This window comes from Chlorocebus sabaeus, chromosome 5 (genome assembly GCF_047675955.1).
Source record: "Chlorocebus sabaeus isolate Y175 chromosome 5, mChlSab1.0.hap1, whole genome shotgun sequence".
In the NCBI taxonomy this organism is placed as follows: Eukaryota; Metazoa; Chordata; class Mammalia; order Primates; family Cercopithecidae; genus Chlorocebus; species Chlorocebus sabaeus.
Window position 1 is genome coordinate 2,107,371 of NC_132908.1, and position 19,398 is coordinate 2,126,768.

General features: G+C 61.4%; 1 protein-coding gene across 1 annotated transcript in view; it reads right to left on the reverse strand.

Annotated features, from left to right (window-relative positions):
- The window catches only part of PKD1 (polycystin 1, transient receptor potential channel interacting), a 47,763-nt gene that overhangs the window by 24,335 nt on the left and 4,030 nt on the right, over nt 1-19,398 (reverse strand). Inside the window, 13 exon segments of the mRNA XM_007982143.3 lie at nt 22-155; nt 466-641; nt 968-1,099; nt 2,004-2,759; nt 3,224-3,471; nt 3,828-3,954; nt 4,362-4,477; nt 4,653-4,873; nt 5,304-5,487; nt 5,607-6,278; nt 6,466-6,635; nt 6,906-6,977; nt 7,099-7,170. Of these exon segments, the coding sequence (XP_007980334.3) occupies nt 22-155; nt 466-641; nt 968-1,099; nt 2,004-2,759; nt 3,224-3,471; nt 3,828-3,954; nt 4,362-4,477; nt 4,653-4,873; nt 5,304-5,487; nt 5,607-6,278; nt 6,466-6,635; nt 6,906-6,977; nt 7,099-7,170 (3,080 nt within the window).

Genomic DNA, 19,398 nt, shown 5'->3' on the forward strand with positions numbered 1-19,398 from the left:
CCTCACCCCCTCATCCCTCACCTGGGGCAGTGTAGGTGTGCGTGACATTGTGCTCCACCAGCACCTGGGCCACTGAGGGGTCTGGAACCGGGAAGGACTCGTTGTACGGAGGGTGGAACTGGCGGAGGGCCTGCTCCCCATCCCCAAAGGTCCACCTGCCAGGGCGGTGGGAGGCAGTGAGTGGACCAGGACAGGGGTGCACGGTGGCGGGGCAGGGGTGCTTGGGACCCAGCCAAGGCTTCAGCCTGCAGTCATGCCCTGGGCCTCTCTTCAGGGCCCACCAGGCTGTGCTGAGGCCTCTCCCCGCTCCCGTGGAGCCTCAGGGCTCCTGTGCACCCAGTACCTCCCAACAGACGGAAACCGAGACTCAGAAAAGCAGCCCCTTGGCATGGGGTCCCTCAGCTGAGACTGGGGCTGGGACAAGAGCCTGGTGCCCACCCCCCAACCGGCCCCCGAGTCACTCACAGGAAGGCCACCTCCACAGCCGAGTCCACCAGCACACCTGCTGTCAGTGCCAGCGTGGCATTGGGGGGCAGCACAGCTGGCACTGTGGAGACCCACAGGCCCTGCATCCTGTTCATCCGCTCCACGGTGACGTTGTAGTTCACAGTGATGTTGCTCACATGGTTGGAGGCCGTCAGCTGCAGGGACAGGCGTCAGTGGGCACAGGCGGCAGGTGAGAGGCCCGGCCCTGCTTGGCGTCCCTCCCTCCACTCACCCACAGCCACGGCAGCGTCCTCAGGCAGCATAAAGCAGAGCAGAGAGCAGAGGTGAAGGTGGAGCCCGCCCCAACCCCGTCAGGCCCCGCCCCATCCCCTCCCCTCCCCACACCCCTGCCTATCCCCTCCCCACACCCCTGCCTATCCCCTCCCCACACCCCTGCCGCATCCCCTCCCCTCCCCATTCCCTCCCTTCCCCTCACACCCCCGCCCCATCCCTTCCCCTCCCCACCCCCCCGCCCACCTACTGAGAGCTTGAAGACCGCTGCACTCTGATAAATGACATTGAAGACTACGTTCTGGAAGGTCAGGGACTGCTTGTCGTTGATGGTCCACCGGAAGACCACGTCCGAGCCGGCCTCCACCACGGGGCTGTACCTCTGCGGGAGGACTAGTGTCAGCCTGGACTCTGTGGAGGACTGCTCTGCCCTTGGCCTGTCGCCTCCTGGACACACCTCCCATTGGGCTGGAGAGTCCCACGCAGGGCACAGAGTGGAGGAGGTGCCCGGGGCTCTGCATGCCATGGGAGCCAAGCCTGGGCGGGGGCACTGACTATCCGGCTCTCCAACCAGCCACATTGTACTACTGATGCCTCAACCTCTCTGTGCCTCAGTTTCCCCATCTGTAAAGCAGACTAGTACCAGCTACAAACACTCCCCCTCTCTCTGAGTCCTCTCAGACCCTCCTGGGGCTCCTGCCCCACCTCCTCAGCCACAGAGCTCGGAGCAGTGAGGGGAGGCACACGGGCCTCACAGGGACAGGACCCACATCAGCTGACAGAACCCAGGACAGGCTGCACAGGTCATGCCAGGGCCATCAGAAACGGCCCCTCCCAAGGCCCCTGGTGCAGCGGCAGGCACCCACAGGACGGAGACAGCCCTGTCCCGCATGTGCCCAGCATGGTAGCACCGCAGGCAGCCCGCAGTTTCCCATCAGAGGTTCAGTCTTTACCTCAAAAGCCACTCGCTTTAGCCAGGCGAGAACATAGCAGAGGGTGTGACAGACTCACGGAGGTTCGCGTGAGGTCAGGGGGCGGAGTTTTAAATTCATTTCATGAAACGAGACAGTGGAATGTGTTAGCGGAGCCGCTGTCCGAGCTGTGACTTTCCAGGAATTTAGAACCCACCAGGTGGCCTGAAGAGCAGCCAGCAGGACCTGCCCAGGACTGACGTCCCCAGTAACTGGGCTGCCGCTCTCACTAGGAAGCCAGGCCTCGAGCCCTGTGTGGGCACCGTCTGCGGGCACCTGCCTGGGGGCTGGCGGCAGAGCCTCAGCCGTACTCACCACTAGGACTCCCTGCAGCACACGAGCCTCAGGGCTGGGTGTGGCACGGAGGCCACAGATGGGCTCCTCCGCCGTCACCCGCAGGCTGAGGTTGGCCCGGCTGGCACTGTTTTCCGCCACAACCTCCACCACGTGCTCCCCCTCACTGAGCCACGGCAGTGCTACCACTGAGAACTGGGTATCATTGGTCTCCCAGGGGCAGCCAGGCAGGAGGGTGGCCACCAGGGCAGGGCAGGCAGCCTCAAAGCGGGTGCTGACATTGCCCCCAGGCCAGCGAGCCGTGGCCGTGGCGTTGGCACCAGAGTCCACCTGGAGCACCAAGGCCGAGCCATTGGTGGGCACGTAGAGGTGGCCATTGTGGGGGGCAGGGTAGATGACCCGCAGCCCAGCCACTGGGGAGACCACGTTGAAGCTGCAGGACAGGTTATGCCTGGACACGCCATTGCCCACCTCTGCCCGGACCTCATAGCGCCCAGGCAGCCGCAGCCCAGGGTTGGGCCGCAGGCCCAGCAGCACGGTGAGCTGTTCCGTGGCTGCAAGCAGCCGCAGGGCACAGGCAGGGCAGGCCCGAGTACCCTCCAACTGGGCTGGCAAGTGGGGCAGCCAGGCCGAGGCGTTGGCAGAGAGGTACGGGGCCTGGGGGCCAGGGTGGCCGGGAGCCGGCGAGCAGTGCAGGAGGGCGCCAGGGCCAGCGTCGTGCTGCAAGCCAACGAGGTCACCAGGGAGCATGAGGACATCCTGGCCATGGAGGGTGACCTGTGGCAAGGGAGGCAGGGCTGCATCACGTCCTCATGGTCATGGCCCGTGGACCCCTGCACAAGGGAGGAGGGGGACAAGCAGGGCTCCCCACTTCATCAGCCAGGCCTCAGGGAACTCCCCACGGAGCTCATGACAGGGACAAGCAGGACAGCTGCGGACAGGGGGACACACGGGGAGAGGACACAGGCCGAGATCTGGCAGGCAGGAAGGAGCAGCTGTGCCAGGAGAGGGAACGAGGAAGCACAGCACGTGCCAAGAGCCCAGGCGAGAGCTTCTCCCATTGGGAGAGGGGCAAGGGCACTGCAGAGGTCGGAGGTTGGAGGTCAGAGGTTGGAAGTGGCAGGGACATGGGAGTAGCCTGCAGGCTGGGTGTGTCTGGTGAGCAGACCCAGACCTTGGGCAGCAGACAGGAAGGTGGCCTGAGGAGATGCAGGGGACAGACTCAGGTCAGGGCCACACACCGAGTACTGCGCGGGGGGCCCCGCAGGAACGGAGAAGAGGAACTCTCTCCATAGCGCATAGAGGGCCCTGGGCAGCCCCGGCCCTGACGTGCAGCCATTGGCACCGGCCTGGGGGTGGCAGGAGGCGTCCAGCGGCACGCAGACATTGGCTGCAGGGCACCAGCGTCCCCCTGGCATGCACTCGGGGACCAGCTGGGTCCTGTTGTCCGGGGACCTGCTCTCAGGCTTGCTGCCGTTCTCCGGGGTCCCTGCGAGGAAGGGAGGGTTGTTGGGGCCCTGATTCGCCCACAGGCCACCGTCAGAGACGCCCACCTGCCTGCACCGGCAAGCCTGGCTTTGCTGTGAGAACAGGTCTCCCCGCCTGGGCAGCACTCCCAGCCCAGTGCTTCGTCCCTGCCTCCGGCCAGCCGACTGACCCAGGCCGGCCCCCAGGCAGGCCCGACCCGATCCATCCCTGGGACACCTGGAACGAGCTGGTGTCTCTGGAACCCCAGCTCTGTCCACCAGAGACAGGGGACCACTCTGGTGGCCACGGGACCAGCAGACGTGAGAGCTCAAAGAGGCCAGCCCAAGCCCTGCGGTGCCCACCACCCCAGAGTCCCACCTGCCGCGCTGAGGAGCCGGTACACCTGCAGTCGCAGCTGGGCAGGCCGCTGGAGCTCCTGGGTCCCAAATTCGGCTGTGGTGAGGAAGGCTTCGTGGCTCAGACTCAGGCCCGGGAATACCATGACCTGGAGGGTAGGGGGCCACCTCAGCTCCACAAACTCCACCTCAGCCTGAGACCCAGACTCCCCTGACCCAAACTTCCCCAGAAAGAGGGGAAGGAAGGGAAGTGAGCCATCAGACCCCCACATGCCATGTTCCTGTCGCTCACGAGGAAGACTCCGATGGAAACTGTCCATGGGCAGCAGGACCCCTGACCTTTCAGGAATAACTCGAAAACACTCAGAGAAAAGGCCTGGGGGTAACGTGAGTCAACACTTTCCTCTCTGCACCCTGGGTTTTCCCAACCATCTTCACTAGGCCCAAGCAGCATTAAGGCCCCCAAGATTTTTAGCGAGGCCCACAGTGGGCAGGGCAGGCAAGGCCTCCAGGGGCAAGCAGGAGAGTGGGTTCTAGAACGCAGAGGGCCAACTACCTCCACGGGCTCGTGCGGGGCTGAGAGGCCATCCTGCGGTGTCAGAGGCGTCAGGGGTCCCTGTAGGTCCCCACTGAGTGCTCCCACGAGGAGGTTCTCGGCATCCTGCACTGGGCCTGGGGTGGTGAGTGCGCAGTGAGGCGCCGGGCCAGGGCCCAGGACACCAGGGCCAACAGACTGGGGAACGAGCAGCCTGAGAGCTCCCACCAGCTCCTCCACCTCCACGGCGGGCCCTCGGCAGACCCCTAACCATAGCCAGTGTCTCAGGACCCCCGCCTGGCCCCTGCACACCTCCAGGCCGCAGTTCGCAGACGTAGCTGTGTGGCGCAGAGCACAGGTCGGTATTGCACCACCCGGTAGGCCCGAGCCGGACGCAGTGTTCAGCTGTGGCTGGGTGTGGCTCCCCGGGCAGCCAGTTCTGGCAGCTCTCCAGGCTGAAGGCCTCCCCCTGCGGCGCCAGGCCCGCCTCCGCCCCCTGCACAGTCGAGAAGCCGATCCACACGTCCAGGCTCCTGTGGGCGAGTGTGGGATGGCAGGGGGCTCAGGGCACTCCATCCTCCTACCCTCACAGTAGCCCGTCCAGAGCCCCATCACTGCCCCCCCTTCCAGATGGGGAAACTGAGGCTCAGAGCCCAGAGAGCAAGGCCCACCAGCCCAGACTCACAGCAGCACCCACCCACGGGGCCTGTTGGCACCGGCAGGGATCTCCGTGCAGGCCACCTCCCATGTGGCGTGCCCCAGGAGGGTCTAGAGGCTGTCCCCAGCTCACGTCAGCCTCTGTATCTGCAGAGCTGACGGAACGGCCCTGCCAGCCGGCGCCATCTCCTCACCAGGGCCGGCCCAGCTCCCGCCTGTCTCCGCCTAAGCCTCCCCAGTTGCGGGCTCTGCCCCGGTGTTTTGGATCCCCCAACCTCTGGCCCCTCAGGGGGTGGGGGCAGGCACCTGGTAACCCGGGAGACCAGGAAGCGCTGCACGGCGGGACTGTCCACCATGGCCAGGGCGGCCCCGGCCCAGGCCCGGCACTGCTCCTGTGCCTGCAGCCAGGCTGCCTTCTCCACCACCAGGCGGTAGCAGTGCCCGTTGCCAGGGAAGATCTCTGTGTCCGAGGGGCACAGCGGGTGCACCACTGGAGACCGGTGGGAATGAGGGTGTCAATGGTCAGTGTGGGCCTAAGATGGGGGTACCAGGCTCTGCCCCACCCAGAGAGCCCTGGGGAGGAAGGGGAGGTGTGCAGGAGGCACTCACCTCGGGCCAGCTCCTCGCCCAGGGCCACGATGCTGTAGGCAGCCTCCAGGCCTGAACCGCCACGGTTCTGGATGCTGAGTTTGAGGCTCTCGTCACTCTGCACCGAGGACGGGCACACGAGCTCCAGGGCAGCAGGTGCCGCTTCCACCTGCACGTTTGTCCCCAGCAGGGCTGAGCCGACCCCCAGGGCCACCACAGCCGTCACATGATAGCGCCCAGGCAGCACGTAGCGGTGCGAGGCAGCCGGGCCAGCGGCATCTACCTCGGGGGAGCCATCTCCAAAGTCCCAGCGTGTGGCAGTGACAGGGAGCGGGGCAGCGATGTAGAAGGCTGCTAGCTGGCCAGAGGCCAGGGGTCCATGGGGCCCCATCAGGGCAGCCCCTGGGGAGGCAGGGAAGACATGCTGGAGGAGGGTTGGACCCCCACAGTCAGGCGCAGGAGGCGGCGGGGGGCCAGAGCAGAAGGACAGGCAGGCGAAGGAGGCACTGGAGGGCTGGGCTGCCCCACACAGGCACCAGCCCTGCTCCGAGAGGGCCGCAAGGCCCTGGCCAGTGGAGAAGCAGAAAGCGCTGCAGGCCTCTGGCTGAAGTAGGCCTTCGTGGGCAGCTGAAAAGGCCACTGCTGCCACAGTGCCTGAGCTGTTGTCAGGGAGGCAGGCGATATACTCCTCACCTAGAAGAGGTAGCCGCTAGACCCTGGGTTCCCCTCCTCCTGGCTCCACCCCATGCCCCCCATCCACCCGCCACACTCACAGGCTCCCATGCTGCTCTATTGGCCCGGAGGCCCTCCCAGGTGTCTGCAGGGCCCAGGTCCCACCTGGCCGGGAGCGACAGAGCTGGCCCCACCCACTGGCACTCACCACAGCCACTGTCCAGCAGGGGGATGCCGAGCAGAGGCTGGCCAGCCAGGGAGCCAGGCCCAGCACACGTGGCCGCCTCGGGCTGCACCACCCGCACTTGCTGCTCCTCTGCCCATCGCGGCAGCCACGCCAGGCCGCAGTCACACTCAAACGGGTTCCCACTCAGGTTTCTGCAAGGCAGGGGCAGGAGTTGGGGACCAGGTCTGGTGGGAAGGGTCTACACCAGCCCCTCACCAGCAACCAGGCCCTGGAGCCACCCTGACAGCACCACCTCCCCTGCCCCAACCAAGCCGGCCCTGGGGGGCTCCAAGCAGGCAGTGAACTGCCCCCAGGATCTGGTCTCAAGCCTGGAATGGGACACAGACCAACTGGGAGGGCAGAAGGGATGCTGGGGGCCTGGGGTCCAGCCTCTGACACCCACCCAAAGAACCACAACTTACATTTCACTTAAATTAAATAAATTAGCAAATATTCCTTCTTCTAGCGTAGAAATCTTGTTGTTGCTTATATCCCTGGAAGAGAGGGGGAATTCGGCAAAGCTGAAGGAAGCCCCCACAGCCGAGCAGCAAGAGGCGGTGCCGCCGGCCCATCTGGGATGAGCCCTGCATGCTGGCGAGGCTGGGGGACACTCACAGCTCTGACAGTTGCGAGAGGTTCGCCAGGAGCCCGACGTCCAGCGCCCGGAGCAAGTTATGGGAGACGTCTCTGAGGAGTGAGTGGCAGTGGGTCAGGGCCAGAGCCCCTAGTAGGCCAGGCCATCCCTGGGCCCACCCCACACACTTTTAGCACCCCCAAGCTATGGCCTCCCACCCTTGAGCGCCCCACTCCCAGAGGTCAGGAGGGGTCTTTCTGATGGAAGACCCAAATGAACGCTCATCTGGGGAAACCAAGCCAGGAGAGGCCTGGGGGCCTCAGCCCTCTGTACCCATCTCAGCCCTATGCCGAGTGCCACACAGACCCGAGAGCCCCCCATCTCCTGCTCCTAACACAGCAGGGTGGTCCCACTGTGGGACCACAACCAGGTATGAATGTGTGAGAAGCAGGCTCACTACCAGGCTACCAGGGAGCACAGGAGCAGGCACCATCTTGAGGCATAAACCCAGGAGAAACAAGACATCCAAGATGGACGGGCACGGGGGCGCACGCCGGTAACCCAGCACCGTGGGAGCTGAGACGGGCGGATCGCTTGAGCCCAGGATTTAGAAACTACCCTGGGCAACACAGTGAGACCCCATATCTACAAAAAATACGTATCAGCCAGGCATGGTGGCATGTGCCTGGGGTCCCAAACACTCGGGAGGCGGAGGTGAGACAAATCACTTGAGCCCAGAGAGGTCAAGGCTGCACTGAGCTGAGATCGCATCACTGTACCACAGCTTGGGTGAAAGGGCGAGACTCTACCTCAAAAATAAATAAATAATAAATAAATAAAACATCAAAGACCAGCAGACCTAACTCCATCTAAAATACACAACTTCTACACAAAATATAAATAAAATCACAAAACAAACTACAAGTTGAGAAAAGCACTAGCAACTTAGATGACATATTGAAGGCCAAAAATACTCTCCCAACACAGCTAAGAACGAAAAAGTCAACTATTCAAGTTAAAAAGAAGAAAAGGAATTTGGGTGTGGTGGCTTATGCCTGTAATCCCAGGGCTTTGGGAGGCAGAGTAGGGAGGACTGCTTGAGGCCAGGAGTTTGAGGCCAGGAGTTTGAGACCAGGCTGGGCAGCATAGCAAGACCCCATCTCTACAACGACAAAAAAAGAATCAGCCAGGCATGGTGGTGTGTAGCTGTAGTTCCAACTACTCGGGGGGCTGAGGCGGGAGGATCGCTTGAGCCAGGGAGGTCGAGGCTGCAGCGAGCTCTGATTGTGCCACTGCAGTCCAGCCTGGGCGACAGAGCAAGACCCAGTCTTGAAAGAAAAAGAAAAGAAAGAGGTCGGGCACGGTGGCTCAAGCCTGTAATCCCAGCACTTTGGGAGGCTGAGGTGGGTGGATCACGAGATCGAGAGATCGAGACCATCCTGGCCAACAGGGTGAAACCCCATCTCTACTAAAAATACAAAAATTAGCCGGGCGTGGTGGCGGGGGCCTGTAGTCCCAGCCACTCAGGAGGCTGAGGCAGGAGAATCACATGAACCCCAGAGGCGGAGCTTGCAGTGAGCCAAGATCACACCACTGCACTCCAGCCTGAGCGACAGAGCGAGACTCCATCTCAAAAAAAAGAAAACAAAACAAGAAAAGAAAGGAAAGAAAGGGAGGACAGAGAGAAAGAAGAGAAGGGGAAGGGGAAGGGGAAGGGGAAGGGGCCAGGTGCAGTGGCTTCTGCCGGTAATCCCAACACTTTGGGAGGCTGAGGTGGGTGGATCACGAGATCAAGAGATCAAGACCATCCTGGCCAACAGGGTGAAACCCCGTCTCTACTAAAAATACAAAAATTAGATGGGCACAGTGGTTGGCGCCTGTAGTCCCAGCCACTCGGGAGGCTGAGGCAGGAGAATCACGTGAACCCGGGAGGCCAAGGTTGCAGTGAGCCGAGATCACACCACTGCACTCCAGCCTGGGCAAAAGAGAGAGACTCCGTCTCAAAAAAAAAAAGAAAAGAAAAGAAAACAAGAAAAGAAAGGAAAGAAACGGAGGACAGAGAGAGAGAAAAGGGGAAGGGGAAGGAGCCAGGTGCGGTGGCTTCCACCCGTAATCCCAGCACTTTGGGAGGCTAAGGCAGGCGGATCACCTGAGGTCAGGAGTTCAAGACCAGACTGACCAACATGGAGACACCCCATCTTTACTAAAAATACAGAATTAGCTGGGTGTGGTGGTGGGCACCTGTAATCCCAGCTACTCAGGAGGCTGAGGCAGGAGAATCACTTGAACCCAGGAGGCGGAGGTTGCAGTGAGCTGAGATTGCGCCACTGCACTCCAGCACTCCATCCTGAGCAACAAGAGTGAAGCTCCATCTCAAAAAAAAAAAAAAAGAAAGAAAAAGAAAAAGAAAAAAGGAGGGAGGGAGGGAGAAAAAAAGGAAAACTCAAAAAAAAAAAAAAAAAAAAAAACAGGCAATGAAAAGCAGCACAATTGGTCACAGCTGTGGGAAAGACAGTCCACGTCAGTAGTCAGTGGAGAAAAAGCAACAGAAACCACAGGGCGGCAGCATGTCTCTCTTTACAGAGCTGCCTGAGTTACAAACCAGGTCCTGGTGCTGGTGAGAAGCCAGAGAGCCAGGGCAAACCGAGAACTCCATGTTCCCTTGGCCTCAGGCACCTCCAGGGTCACCATGGTGCCCACCCTGGGTGCCCCTCCTGGTCCCACGCACTCCCAGTAGTGCTCCTGGCACAGGGACTGTGGCTCCCTCCCCAGCTCTGCACGCCACCCCCCCTGCTCCCCAGGCCCCCGAGGCCTAGCCGCCTGCCATGGGCCTCTACTTCCCCAGGTGTCACCCTCCCCACACGTGACCCAGCAGGTGCCTCCGCCCAGACCTGCTCTTCCCAGCAATGACCACCTGGCAGCCAGGCCTAAGGTAGGGCGGCCTCCATTCCTGAGTGCCCGCCCGGCCCCTGCCAGCCTCCAGCCCTGCTTATCGGAGCTCCACTCCCACAGCAGCCTACCTTGGCGCAGTAGAGACGCACACACAGGCTGCCCGGAGGGACCCGGGGCCAGGGCAGGGGTTTCAGAGGGGAACCAACAAAGGGGACCAGAGGCCACCCCAGCTGAGGGGGACAGAGCAGACGAGGTCTTCTCCATGCCAGGAAGCAGCACCAGCCACTGACGGTGGAGCTGGGCCCTGACCCGGGCTGGGTGCCCAGATAGATGAGGTGCTGGGCACCCGGCCCCCGGAGCTTCTCATTCCATCTGCAGATAGGGGGCATGCTTGGGGGTGCAGCTCCCTTCCCCCACAGGCTGTGGGACACTCAGAGAGCCTGTGTCAGTGCCCTGGGCTCCAGGAGAGGAGAGGATCTGGGGGCCAGGGACACAGGGAACGGCCCCTCTGGCAGGGCCACGACTTTCCCCCTAACTGAACTCAGCTTCTCTGCCGTCCCCTCCTCTACACCAAGGTGGGGACATGGGCTGAGGTGCTCCCCACGGCCCGTAAGGACGGGGCGGGGGGCCCACAGCTGCACTGCTGGGTGTCCACAGCATCCCACTGTGGGATGGGACAGGCCGGCGACTGGAAGACCAGCAAGAGGCCATTCTCGAGACAGGGTGAGGCAGCCAGACTCCCACTCGCTGCCCAAGCATCATGCCCAAGGGGGACACTGTGCCATGAGGAACGGCAGTTAGACCTGAGGAGGGACTTGCCAGCGGCCGCAGCGGCAGCAGAACCAACGCTTCAGGGAGAAATGAGGCAGCGGGACCTGAGGAGCAGCAGCTCTAGGGGGCGAGGGGCAATGCAGAGGCCACGGTGAACACAGGCAGGCCCCCTGGAAGGGACACAGCTGTGAAACAGCCCTGGGGAGGGGGAACAGGCTCTCACACCTGCCCCTAGGCATGGGGAGCAGCTCCCACAAAGGCCATAGGAGGAAGGAAAGAAGAAAAAGCCTGAAAATGTTTGGCCACATCCCATTTTCTGGAAAATCCATCAAGAATGGCTGCTGCTGGGAGCTGACAAGCCAGGGCAGGCATGGGGGCAGGTCAGCTGAGGATCCCAGAGCCCACCTGCTCCCCGCCCGCCCCACTGCGGACCAGGCCTGGGGTGCCATGGACACTTCTTCCACGCCAGCAGGCAGCCTCGCCTGTCACGGGTGCCGGCCACGCACTCCCTGCACGCCAGGCTCTGGGCTGGCTCCTTCTCCCGGCCCTCACCCCGGCCCATGGCCCAGAAACACAGCAAGGCCTTGGGGACTCCGCTCAGCCGAGATCCCAGGGCCCAGGGCAGCAGAATCAGGCTGCGGCCCAGACACGAGCCAGGTGCAGCCCCCCAGGGTGTGCAAGTATCTGCCCTGGGCAGGACTCAGGTGGGGGCTTCAGGAACAGGGATGGGCACAGGGGTCCCTGTAGAGTCCTCACCCCGCTTGCTCCCGTACTTTTCCACATCTCCATCTGCTTTTGCCATCGCCGTTCTGGGGGAACGCCAAGGCCTAGCCAGGCGGCCTCGCGCCAGCCCCCCACCCCGCCCCTCAGGCTTCCTCTGCACCCGCCAGGTGACATCATCACCACTGTCTGATGCCCTGCCCCCACATTCTGGTTCCCTGCAAGGATGGAGGACACAGCAGGGCCCAGGCATCTGGCAGCAGGACCACGGGGTGGCCCTAAGCCCAGGCAAGAACACAGAGTGGAGTGCAGGGTCCTCTGGAGCCCCAAGGCCTTGCTGCCCCACATACCCCTCGCCCCAGTTCCTGCTGTTAGCTGGAAGGGTGGGAGCCAGGTGCACAGGGACGGCCTGATGGGTGCCCGAGGGCCAGGATGTGCTCCCAGGTAAGCTGAGAGCAGGCTTGTTGAGAGGAGTGCACCCCCATGGGGGGCAGGATGGTGCCCCAGCCCCGGGACACGAGGGGCCCCCAGCGCTGAGTGTCTGATCTGGAAGGCAGGAGGAGTTAGGACCATCCTAGCGTAGGACCCAGCAAACTCCTTAGCGGCTGCTGGGGCACCATTAGGTGGAGAAGGAAGTCCCAGGTGTGTGGCCACAGTGGGGGCTTCACCCCTTCCCAGCACCATTCTGGAGCAGGAACAGGAACAGCAGAGGATGTGGCCAGGCCTGGAGGCTGCCCCTCCACACCCCTGTCGCAGGTGGGGCCACGTCCCAGGGCTGTCGGCAGCGGGGCCAGCCTGCCAGCCCAAGGTAGGTGACACGTGTCTCATGCTGCAGCGGGTCTGCCCGCCACCCAGGCGTGTGAACCCCAGGTCAGGCCCCCTGGCCCTAAGAGTGTGGGCCCCTCAGGGATGTTCCCAGCCGGGCGCTGGCTCTCCTGCCTTCCCCTGGGCTCTGCCCACAGTTGGCACGAGGGTGAGTGAAGCCTGAGGCTGGCAGGGCCGGGAAGTCTTGGGGCTGGGCCTTCCGCTCCGCAGGCGCTCCAGGGCAGGAGGAGCCGTGGTCCGGGCTCGAGACAGTGGGGCTGAGAACTTCCCTGGGTGTGGGGCAGCCCCCAGGGCCCTCCCAAACCACAGCAGAGGGAATGGCCGCGGACAAATCGGACCCGCCTCAGAGCCCCCACACTCAGAGCTGACTGCCCCAGGTGCCCAATCCCCAGACCAGATGCTGAGTGGGGTCTGGGGGCCAGACGGAGCCCCCAAAGAAACATCTGCACATTCCAGACGCATGTGGTCAGCAGCAAGCGTGCGCCAGGCCCGGCACCCCCGCCCGCGCTGGCTGCCTCACTGGAAACTGCGCTGGGGGGACCGGCTCGGAGGGGCCTGTGGAGCTTATGTAACCGCTCCTCCCTCGGCAGGGGCAGGACGGGACGCCAGACCCGGGGAGGCCCCATGCCCCCTGCCAGGCCCCATCCTCTCCTGGAGGAGACGGTTCCCCTCAGCCAAGCAAGGGGACCCCCAGGCCCATCCCTCCCTAGAGCAGGCCCAGGGTGAGGAAAGGGGCCGCAGTGTGGGCGCTGGAGAGGACAGGGGACAGGCGGCAGTGCCACCCCCACTGCGGCCCCTTCCTCGCTGGGCCAGGCGAGCCATGACCTCATCTGTTTCCCTCTGTGCTGTGCTCCTTTCTATTTAAGGAGAATGAGGCGGTTTCCAGGGCCGGAAATGATCCTGTTTAAATTAACGGGCTGCAGTTTGGGACGACGCTCATCTGAAGGAAAACAGTGCAGCCCCAGGCTGGGCAGACGGCTGCTGGCTCCGCCTACCACTTCCATGGGGAGGGTCAGGGAGGCCAGCCGCAACCCCGGCCCCACGAGGGATGGGGGTTGCAGCCTCTGGATAGAGGACGAGGCTGCCAGGGCCCAAACAACAGAGCCCTGCATAAGGGTCTCTGGGTCCTGGTCCTGGGGTGTGAGACTGGCCAGGGAGCCCCAGACCCAGTGGCATTCTGTCCTTACAGATCCCTCCCATGGCTGAACTCTTCCCGGGATGAGACGCTGGGGGTGACATGGGCAGCCTCAGGTCCTCCCGGGACCCACAGGCAGGCACACGGATGGAGACTCCGGCCTCGGAGCCTGAACGAGGGAGATGAGAAAGGGGAGTCTGTGATGTCCTTGCCTACACTGATGGAAAGACACAGTCAGCTCAGAAACAGCCGTTTGGAGGCGAGCCCACCTGTGGGATGTGGGAAGGAGGGTGCTTCATATATACGTCCACCTGCCGCTGGGGTCAGGGCCAGCTCCTGGTGCCCCTGCTTGCAGGGAGCGCCTGCAAGCTCCTTGCAACACGGAGCCAGGCGCTGCGACCCCCTCACGTCCCTCTCCACTCTGATCCGTCACAGCTGGTGTGGGCAGGTGCTGCTCTGGCCCTATGCTCCTGATGAGTACACTGAGGCTCCAGGGGCCCCCCTCCCCCCACACCACCCCCCAAACACCTCCCCAGGCAGCCAGCAGGGTCCAGTGTGTCAATGGAGGAAGCCAAGGCAGGAAGAGGGTGGGGGGGGCAAGTGAACTGGCCAATGAGCCCGGCTCTGCGGGTGCAGCAGTGCCCTGGAGATAGCAGCAGCACAGATCCGGCCGGGCAGCTGGAATTCCATCACCCACTCAGCTGTGGGCACAGCCAATGATGGCACGAGCCAGCCTGAGGCCAGGGCCACGATGCACAGTGGATGGGCTCAGGACCCGGAGCCCCTGTACTCCCACAGCTGTGACATTCCCTGGGCAAGGGCTTGCCCCAGCACTGGCCTCTTCCTGCCTCAACCAGAAGGAAGAGCTGGCTTCCGCCCCTGCCTGGACACAAAGCCCTTTCCGAGGTGGCCTCACAGGACCCAGCCTGTCTTCAGATCATGGAGCTGCTAAGGTCAGGAATGCCAGCTGGGCCAGGGCTGGGCCTTGGGAGCTGCAGGGAGAAAAGGACGCTGCCCACCTCAGCCCCAGATATAGCCCTTCTCCTGCCACTGGTGCCTGGGCACCCTGGCCCCTCGGCGAGAACAACTGCCAAGCCATGAAGGGCGAGGTGTTCTGGGAAAGGGCGTGAGCCGCATTTTCCAGCTGCACTCACTCTGCAGGGGAACTGTGGCGCCCCCGCCGCTGTGCCTGCCCGCAGACGTGCCCGGCCTCAGCCAGCTGGAGCGCAGGCAGCAGAGTGCGGGCCAGGCCCAGACAGCAGCGGGATGTTTTCATCCCAGGGCGCTTGGTGGGCTGGGCTCCACGGCCACTGCAGAGCTCCAAAAAAGAACACGCGTGTCTCCCTCCGAAGTGTCTTCCTCACTGGAGAGCAGATCCTAGGCAGGGTCTCCCCCGAGCTGGGGGAGAGGCACCCCAAGGTCGGGAAGCGAGGGCAGTGGCAGAGCCACCCCATACCCTAGGGGACCCAGGGAGGGGCTTGCAGATGCAGGACCCACATTTGGCAGCAGTGCCAAATGTCTTGTGACACTGTCTTGTGACAGTGGCCAGCGCATCACCCGCTCGTGGGCCAGGATGACAGAAGAGATCCACGGAGGCGGCTCCAGCAGGAGGCCCTTGCAGAGACACCCTGGCCTCACAAGAGCCCACAGAAAGCCAGGAAGGGGGATGTCGGGGCTCAGACTTGGCACAACCTCCCCAAAGCTCCCAAAGGCCCTCGGTGCCCACCAGTGATGGCACACACCGCCCACTGCCTAACAGCAAGGCTGCAGCAGGGTCCGCACGTCAGAGCAGGCACTCAACAGAACTCAGGCAGTGCTGCACGCCACTTTAGGACAAAAGAACAAAAGGAGCGAAGACACAGTTCTGCCAACACTTCCCAGCTCCGCACGTCTCACACACACTAGAACGCGTCAGAAGGCACCAATGCACGAACACTCAGGTGCAGACACAAGCAGGAGCGGGCCAGGTCTTGTGAGCCCCCACAGCCCTGCGCTGAAGGCACCGAGGCTGGATGCCGAGGGGTCCACAGAAGTCCACCCATCCAGGCTGCTCTGGCTCCCACTGCCCAGTATCCAGTCTGAGTACGGGCACAGTGCCTGGCTCTGGGTGCCCCTCACCCTCAGGCTGTTACACTCTGCTCTGTGGCAGGGCAGGTCTCACAGTGCATGCAGGACAGGGGAACAGGCCCCCAGAACCCCCGAGGGGACCAATGGAGCTACTTTAACAAGTTATGATTGTTAGGGCCATCAGTGGCTGAACCAGGTCGCTGCTCCACTGCTCCACAGGGCGCATCTAATCATGGAGCCCCCTTTACAGGTGAAGAAACTGAGGCTGAGAGACTGGACCAAGGTCACGCCGGAAATGGAGGCGCTGGGATGTGAACCCAGGTCTGACTCCAGGGCCCAAATTCCCTACACTTGGGTTCCCAGCCTCCCTCCTGAAACTGAACAGAAAACCAGAGGGAAGGGACACAGCAGGGATGAGCCTGGGACAGGTGGGAGGGGCTGGCAGCACCCAAACAGCTGGACCTGGGCGCAGGGCCCCTACCCCTCAGGGAGTCCAAGCACATCCCAGCCCCAATTGGAAGCGCCATTGCCACCTCTGTCTATAAACCAGGGCACTGGTATGGGCCCCACACCCCCTGTGTGGCTCCAGGGGTCTGCCCCAGAGCATGCTGATGAAATCATCTCCACCACGGCTTCTCAGAGCCTCAATTTCCTGGTCTGTAAAATGGGACCAGGAGTGGCTCCAACCCTGCAGCACCGTGATGAGGAATGGAGAGACAAGAAAACAGAGGGCTCAGCGTAGGGCCCGGCATGGCCACCGCGGGGGAGCGGGTGCAGGATTTTCCCGCACCTTTCCTTTTTGAGATGAAGTTTTGCTCTGTCTCCCAAGCTGGAGTGCATGGTGTGATCTTGCCTCACTGCAACCTCTGCCTCCCAGGTTCAAGTGATTCTCCTGCCTCAGCCCCCAAAGTAGCTGGGACTACAGGCATGCACCACCATGCCCGGCCTCTTTTTTTTTTTTTTTTTGAGATGGAGTCTCACTCTGTTGACCAAGCTACAGGGCAGTGGTATGATACTGCCTGACTGCAAGCTCCGCCTCCCAGGTTCAAGGGAGTCTCCTGCCTCAGCCTCCTCAGTAGCTGGAATTACAGGCATGTGCCACCACGCCCAGCCAAATTTTTGCATTTTTAGTAGATAAGGGGTTTCACCATGTTGGTCAGGCTGGTCTCGAACTCCTGACCTTGTGATCCACCCACCTTGGACTCCCAAAGTGCTGGGATTACAGGCGTGAGCCATCACGCCCAGTCTGGTTTTTTTTTTTTTTTTTTTTTTAAGACAGTGTTTCCTGTCACCCAGGCTGGAGTGCAGTGGCACAATCACGGCTAACTGCAGTTTCAACCTCACAGACTCAGGGAATTCTCCCTCAGCCTTCCAACTAGCTGGGACTACAGGTGCCACCACTAATATCTATTTGTTGGTCTTCCTATGTTGCCCAGGCTGGCCTCAAACTCCTGGCCTCAAGCCATCTGCCCTCCTGAAGTGCTGGATTACAGGCGTGAGCCCCCACGCCCAGCCAGCCAGTGGTTTTGATTTGTGTTTCCCTCATGACTAATGAGGTTGACCATCTTCTCACGCGGGGTTAGCCATCTGTGCATCTTCTCTGGAGAAATCTCTGTTCGGATCCTGTGTGTGTGTTTTTTTTTTTTTTTGGAAACAGGGTCTTGCTCTGTGACCCAGCCTGGAGTGCAGTGGTGTGATCACAGCTCACTGCAGCCTTGATCTCCTCAGCTCAAGTGATCCTTCCATCTCAGTCTCCTAAGTAGCTGGAACCACAGACGCACACTACCACGCCCGGCATGTTATTTTATTTTTTAGAGACCGGGGTCTTGCCCTGTTGCCCAGGCTGGTCTCAAACTCCCGGGCTCAAGCGATTCATCCACCCTGGCCTCACAAACTGCTGGGATTCCAGGTGCGAGTGGCCCCTTGCCAATGTTTAAATCCAGGTGTGAGTGGCCCCTTGCCAATGTTTAAATGGGGTCCCTGTCTGTTGCTGAGTCAGTGTTCCCTGGATGATCTGGATGCAAAGCTAATACTGGATGGATGACCTGCAGGTGCTCTCTGTCTCCACAGTTGCCTCTGCAGCGGGAGCTCGGGTGCTCCAGGTTCCTCTGCCCACATTCCCAACTGCTGCAGACACAACCAAAGCCTCCCCCACTCCTCCACGGCCCCTACCGGCAATCACATACAGCAGTGTGTGTGTGATTTCTTGTCCACATTTTTGTCCACAAGTTTGGCGAGTTTGCATTTGTGTCTAATAAACTACCATTTCCCACGCATGCACGTTCTGAATGCCTGAGTGCGGGAGCCATGTGGGACCCAGCTCAGGGACCACAGGACAGGCCAGCTGGGACATGCAGGATGCAAGTCCTCGCCACCACCTCCGCTTGGCTGCCAGGGCTCGGCTCTTCCTAGAAGACACGGGCCTCTCCTAGGCTCTCCCGACAGAGGCCCTGCCCCTGCCCCCCAGTCACCTTGCCCTTTGGGGACTCTCTCTGGGCCAGAGAGAGCTTTGAAACCTGGCTTCAGTGTCACCTGCACTGGGGGTCCTTCCAGGCCAGCCCTCTCCCCATCATCTATCTCTATCCTTGGAGAATCATTTGCGTGTTGCTTGAACGCGGGCTCCAGTGATAACAGAGCCCTCAAGGGCAGCCCTCCTTCTGGTAAGGGCTCATGGAGGCCTTGGTGACAATCCCTAGTCTTCGCTCCCAGGATCCAGGGACCAGAAATAGGAGCAGGAGGCCCTTCCGTGGCCTTGTCAGCCCCTAAGGCAGCCGTGCCTGTGGCAGCTGCACTCTAAGGCATCAGGCCTAGGGGTCACTCCAGAATGCCTATCTTCCCCGACGCCAATCCCAGGCAGGGACCCCGGGGGCTGTGCCTCCCACCCCTACACTCCCCGACACTCTCTTGTCATTCAGGGATGCAGGTGGGAAAGGGCAAGGCCCTGGGTGCCCCAATATTTTACATCAGTGAACCAAGCACCTACCAAGTCCCTCGTATGTGCCCAGTCCTGGACCCCAGCATTCGCTAGACGGCAGCAGACCCAGGTGACCCCCCAGCCAGGGTGAGTGGCACCCAGCACCAGGAAGTGGCCTTTAGAGCAGGCGGCCCTGAGTCAATGACATCTACACCTAGGGCAATGCCAGCCAGGACAACCTTTGGGACAATGGGATATCCACTCCAATAACCAATTTACAAGAAACACAAAGGACACACTCACAGTACCACGGAGGTGACACCGCGGAGGTGGCACCCCCAAGACACAGTGGGAAATCCAGGCTGCAGGAGTCAAGTTTCTTCAACAAATTGCACAAGGAGAAAGAGAGGAAGGGAAGCTCCTAGACATCATCGGACATTTAAAAGACAGGCAGTGGCTCACGCTTGTAATCCCAGCACTTTGGGAGGCTGAGGCGGGCGGATCATGAGGTCAGGAGATCAAGACCATCCTGGCTAACACGGTGAAACCCCGTCTCTACTAAAACTACAAAAAAATTAGCCAGGTGTGGTGGTGGGCACCTGTAGTCCCAGCTACTCGGGAGGCTGAGGCAGGAGAATGGCATGAACCTGGGAGGCAGAACTTGCAATGAGCCAAGATGGTGCTGCTGCACTCCAGCCTGGGCGACAGAGCAAGATTCCATCTCAAAAATAATAAATAAATAAATAAATAAATAAATAAATAAATAAATAAAAGACATTACTCACACCTGTAACCTCAGCACTTCGGGAGGCCAAGGCAAGTGGATCACCTGAGGCCAAGAGTTCGGGACCAGCCTGACCAACATGGTGAAACCCCGTCTCTACTAAAAATATTTTTAAAAATTAGCCGGGCGTGGTGGCACGCTTGTAATCCCAGCTACTCAGGAGGCTGAGGCAGGAGAATCGCTTGAACCCGGGAGGCGGAGGTTGCAGTGAGCTGAGATCACACCACTGCCCT